The sequence below is a fragment of the Buceros rhinoceros genome, unplaced genomic scaffold (genome assembly GCF_000710305.1).
Source record: "Buceros rhinoceros silvestris isolate BGI_N320 unplaced genomic scaffold, ASM71030v1 scaffold114, whole genome shotgun sequence".
NCBI lineage: Eukaryota > Metazoa > Chordata > Aves > Bucerotiformes > Bucerotidae > Buceros > Buceros rhinoceros.
The window spans coordinates 47,611-52,981 of NW_010409815.1; the positions used below are offsets into that span (position 1 = coordinate 47,611).

At 38.7% G+C, this 5,371-nt stretch overlaps 1 protein-coding gene across 1 annotated transcript in view; it reads right to left on the reverse strand.

Moving 5' to 3' along the window:
- SNX29 (sorting nexin 29) overlaps positions 1–5,371 on the reverse strand; it is a gene marked incomplete at its 5' end in the record, with an annotated part of 95,084 nt that overhangs the window by 26,384 nt on the left and 63,329 nt on the right. Inside the window, one exon of the mRNA XM_010135338.1 lies at positions 434–573. Coding sequence (XP_010133640.1) covers positions 434–573 — 140 coding nt within the window. The remainder of the gene's footprint in view (positions 1–433; positions 574–5,371) is intronic.

A 5,371-nucleotide genomic window follows, 5' to 3' on the forward strand; every position in this document is an offset into this window, starting at 1 on the left:
TTTAACTTTTTAATTTAGTTAGTAAGTACCCTAATAGTGCTTCACCCACACCCCCTAAAATAAATGTAAAAAACAAAAATACAAACTCCACACAATCAGAAGCAAAACAAAACTGAAAAAGACCAAATTAAAGACATAGAAAACAGCTGATGTTTGAAGGACACATATGGGTGCAGATTTCGAAGTCACTGAGACATTTTTGAAAGCTTTACAAAGTGATTTTTGTCCAAAGTCACCATTTAAACAAACAAAAATTACTACGTGTGTCATGTATTCCTTTAAATACAACAAAAGCACGTGGAGTTTGAAGAGGAGCCTTCCACTTTTTAAAAAAACACTATTTTAAAGATTGTGGACATGCTGGTATTATATTCGAAACTAAATTGTGACAAAAAAACCTTAGTATTTTCTTGACTACCTGAGAGATACTTACACAAAAAAGGGCATCAGCTGAATGAGAGTCTCTTTTTTGGGATTGGCTGTGAATTCTGGCACAGTTTGAATAATTTTGTTCATTACATTCCTTAGGTAATTTTGTAGCTGCTTACGTCGCTCTTCTACGAACTTTGCATCCTAAAAATGAAAAGAAAAAATATAAGTGGCACACGGAATACGTTTTTCAATTTTGTAATGTAACCAAACAGTGCTAGTAGAATCCGATCTTCTGACGATCTCTGTTTATTATGGCTACAGAAATACGTTGGTCATATGTAAAAATCCCTTTAATCTGTCCTCCTTAGAGACGAAGCAAAATCATGCCTCCTCATGAAAGCCGGCTTCGCAAAGAGCCCACTGACAGGGTGCCAAACTCTCTCCTTGGCAGAGCGTCTCTCCCATGGGCCAGAATTCTCTTCCTAATAGCAGATCTCCATAAAATAAGTCTTAGGAAGGCAGAGCGTAACAGCAGTACGGAGGCAGCGCCATAACAATCCATACAATTCTTTTTAAGAATTACCAGTCTTTGCAGGAGGAGATACCAACTTATTCCCACAATTTCTTCACAATTCATACCTTTCAGATGTACGCAAACTCCAGAATGGATTCGTATTTCTCCAGCTTTTTTATTATTATGTTAATAAATTATTTCTGATGTACTTTTCACATAGTAGATTGCTTTTTAAAAGATTGTGTCACAATAATCATAAAAATGTTTTACTGAAATTCCTACAGTATTTTCGCTCTCTGCATTTTATGCTATATTGTCCCCAATAAATAAAATAATTTTATAAACACCACATTCTTCTGAGGGACATACAATTTAAAGTCTAACAACCAGCACAATGCCATCCATCCCATAACTTATATCTAACTTAAACTCCTCCCTGTCAACTAGAACATAAAGTCCCCGTGTTTCACACCGATGTAAGACTGTAACAGGTTTACACCGAAATGAGGTGCTGGCTGCTTTGTGCTACTGCCAGCGTGCGCTGCCTCCACACACGGGCACCGAGCACCGGCGCAGCTGCCGGGGCACGTGCTGGAGGCAGGAGGCCAAAACGGGGGTGAGACAATTACAGCTCTCAAAGACTATTATCTGTAAGACATGCCACCCAAACTGTATTACTTATCTGGGTAAGGAAAGTCAGTGAAACAAATCCTTGTTTCTTGCAAAAAAAAAAATACTACCCTTTAGCAAAACACCAGAAATACATTGTGACAACCCTAAATAAATTCAGTATATTAAACAGGCTTGAGCCTTGCTGCCATGCAAATCTGAAGATGATTCCTTCCCTAGGTAAACCGGAGTAACTCATCACCAAAACAGGGATGCTCCTGAGAATTCAGGAGAACTGCTGCTGTTCCTGGAATCTTTATTGACATTTTGTTCTGTTCTTAACTCTCATTAGGAGAAATTACCAGGAACAGCAATATTTTTAGAAGATACATGAAAAAGAGAAGAGATTCTGAATTACATTTCTCAAAGTAGTAATTTAAATTCACAGAATGAAAAGGTCATCCAATGCTAAGTTAGGTACATTTGCAAATATTGGCATCTAATCCTGTATACTTAAAATAGCCTCATTTTTTATAATTTAAGGAAGTCTTTTCTGCTCTTGTGTTTCACTTGCATGTGATTACTTAATAACACGTAATTAGAGTAACACTTATAATTGCTTAGACATCCATACTTACAGGCTTCAAAAATTCAGACAGTGCTAGCGATGCTTAATTAAATTCACAAAACAGCAAAAGATACAGATTTTTTTGTTTGTTTCTAGATATGAACTTACACAGATGTCCAGCCCTGTTTTGCATTCCAGTTTTATATTAATACACGTAATAATCGAGATCAGTGTGAAAATTCTAAAACTATGTATTATATGGTTTGCTATTTTTATCAGTCACTTTTTATTTCAGCCACATACACACTACACACACAAACTGTGTAGCAGATTGTTCTAGTGTTGATTTACTGATAAATGAAGAAGCGAAGTCTGATACTTGATTAAAAAACAAAGCTGCATTGTTGACACTGGCTGCAATCCACTCCGCGGAGGCACTCACCCAGTGCTGCACAACTGAGTACAGTTACGACTCAAACGGAACAGAGCAACAGCTTGCTCAGTGCCCCGCTGCACTGACAAAGTCTGGACAAACGCGTGGAACAGAAGTCTACGCAAGCTGCTGGGAAATGTTAAAGCAAAAACTTTAATATGCAGCAACACATACTATTAGAATAAAAGGGAATGCTAATAATAAATAAAAGTGTAGTGTAACACTAATTGACTAACATAGATTTTATTATATTTCGTCTTTCCACTATGATTTTTGTTCCTACTGGATTCTTTGACTAGTTGAAGGAACAGCCTTGTCCTCCCATCTTTTCACTTCAAGGATCACATCATCACAGCGGCAGGGACACTCACTGCCACCAGCTGTGCGAGGCAGAAGGAAGCGTGGCACACCAGAGATTCGGAGAAGGAGAAAAAGGCTGTGGAAGAGCTTTGGTTGCGACAGCTTTAACTCCAGGAGTAGTGGTGGTGTTTGGCACGCAAGGCACGTTTCAGTCTCGGTGCAAAGCTCTCCCCCACCTTACCTGACAGGGTGTAAGGGAGGAAGCAGAAGCACTGCTCCGCTCTCCAAGCCTGCTCCCGGCACAGGCACCGGCTCAGCTTAGAGCCGTTCCAAAGAACCGGCCTCACCCCCACTATGCTCCCTGCATTCTACTTTCATCGCTTCTATCCGTTATGTCTTCAGGCCTCCGAGAACATCTCCATTTTTGAAGCACCACATTCGTTAGCACTTTTTCAGTTCTTTCACAAATCCTCAACAACAGTATTTTCATTGAAATCCTTTAAATTTCGTTAAAATTTGCTCTTAAGCAGAAGCTGCACTGTTTTAGTATGACTTCTGTACTGCACAGAATTTAAACAAATACGTCATCTTCCACGGGCAGGACCGCTTTGCTATAAACACAGGAGGAAAACGCTGAATGTAGGTACTTTCTATCCCTTGCGTTACTGTAAAGAATCTCATTAACTACAGAAAATAATGGCACAGAGAAGTCTTCTAATCAAGACTGTCAGAACATGCTTATGGAACGCATTCTTGCTGTTTACTGATCAAATTCGTACTTATGATATAGCTACTTTTCTGCCATTTATTCAAGCAAAATACAAAAAAATCTCAGAAATTAAACTCAGCCTGAAAACAGTTTAAAATGCTCTTTGAGCCTGATATAAATTTGACCTCCAGAACAAACGCTGAGCGATCTACCATGAAATTCTGTAGCAGGTACAAAGGTGCATTTTCCTTACCAGAAGTCATGTAAACCAAGGTCAAAAGGAGTCAGCTGTAGGTCTACACTTTACCATTAAACCTGCATTTTGCAACAGCAGGTTGGCTACTCAGAGGAATTATTTTGCCACACAATTGTTTCTGCCAAGTTGTAGCAGGAGTAAAGAGTTTTTGTCACAAAACAGTAAATACGATAACTGTAACAGAAAAACATAATTGGTTCAAAGGCAGGCCAATTTTTTCAGTCTCAAGTTAAAAAAAGAAACCGTTAGCCTCTTTTCATTGGACCCAATTACCTACAACCAAAATCCAGTTCGTAGTTTAAATTCACAGTCTTAAGCACAATTTTTATTTACAAGCAAAAAGTAAAGGGAAAGATTTTAGTTGGATTTTTATCAGTGAAAAAACCCCATACTTTCAGTACGTACCTTTGGTGATCGTATGAGATTGTATCTGTCAATACAAATCTGTTTATCTGCTCACAGGGGAAACAGCAAAGATCCTCCCCTAAGATTCCACATACAGATTTGATAAGTAACAGTGCTAAATAAATGTACACTTTCAAGATCTCGCTGAAGAGAGATCCTGCTAACACACCTGAAAAGGAGACCTGCTCTCAAAAATATGGAGGGTTATTATGGCAAAGATCACGGGTTTTTTCTGAAATTTGGGTAAGAAAAATGTATATATATATCTATATATCTCTCTCTAAGAAATGGAAGAGGTAAGATGAACAAGATACACACTGGGGTTTCCCAGCACTAGAGCAGGAGCTCTGGACAGAAAGCAGTAAAGTCTTTCAAGTCTAGCTATAAAATTAAATTTTTAATAATTGTGTCACTGCAGAAGCACATACCAAAAATGGCACTAAACCCAGTACTGTACATCTCTGGTTCCTATACTTCCAAGAGCTGTAACTGTAGGGCCCAAATTATATATTATTTAAGTTATTACAGAAAAAAATCAGACTGCTCTCTATGAAGTTTTTCTCCAATTTTATACAGAACATACTAGATCTTTCCAAAACCATTTTGGGAGCATGTTTTTTAGCATTTTCCTGAGTCAGACCCTAGATGCTGTTTGTACAGCTCTTTCCATGAAGATACTTGAAGAATCGGCTACAATCTTACTAACTTTAAAACCAAAGGGCAAGGCTAACTGGCCCTTTCAGTTCTTCTAACTGGGACCAGTGGTAGACTGAATGATCCCACCAAACTTGAAGAAATTTAACTCTTAACTACTTCTTGTAGAACATCTCCTGCTGTATTCATTATAGGGCTACGCCCTGATCCCACGGCACTACAGGGAGTAAAAGGGTATTCGAAGAAGGCAGGAGCTCTGCTTTCAGGAACTGAGATTTCTTTTCAATTCGAAAGATAAATTCTTTGGAGTGATAAATCCTCACTGTGAGGGATTATTCATGGACACCTACTACCACTCTTTGTAATGATGCTGACATTACCTTGCTGTACTTGAAAAGCAGCTCCAATCTGACTAAGGAGAAAGCTTCCCATATTCAGCACCATCTGACTGGCAGTCCTCGAAAGCATTCTCTGCCTGGAAAAGGAACTAGTCCATTCAGGGACACACTGCCTATAATCACTGTCCTCCCCAACCGATCAAGACTCTCTCT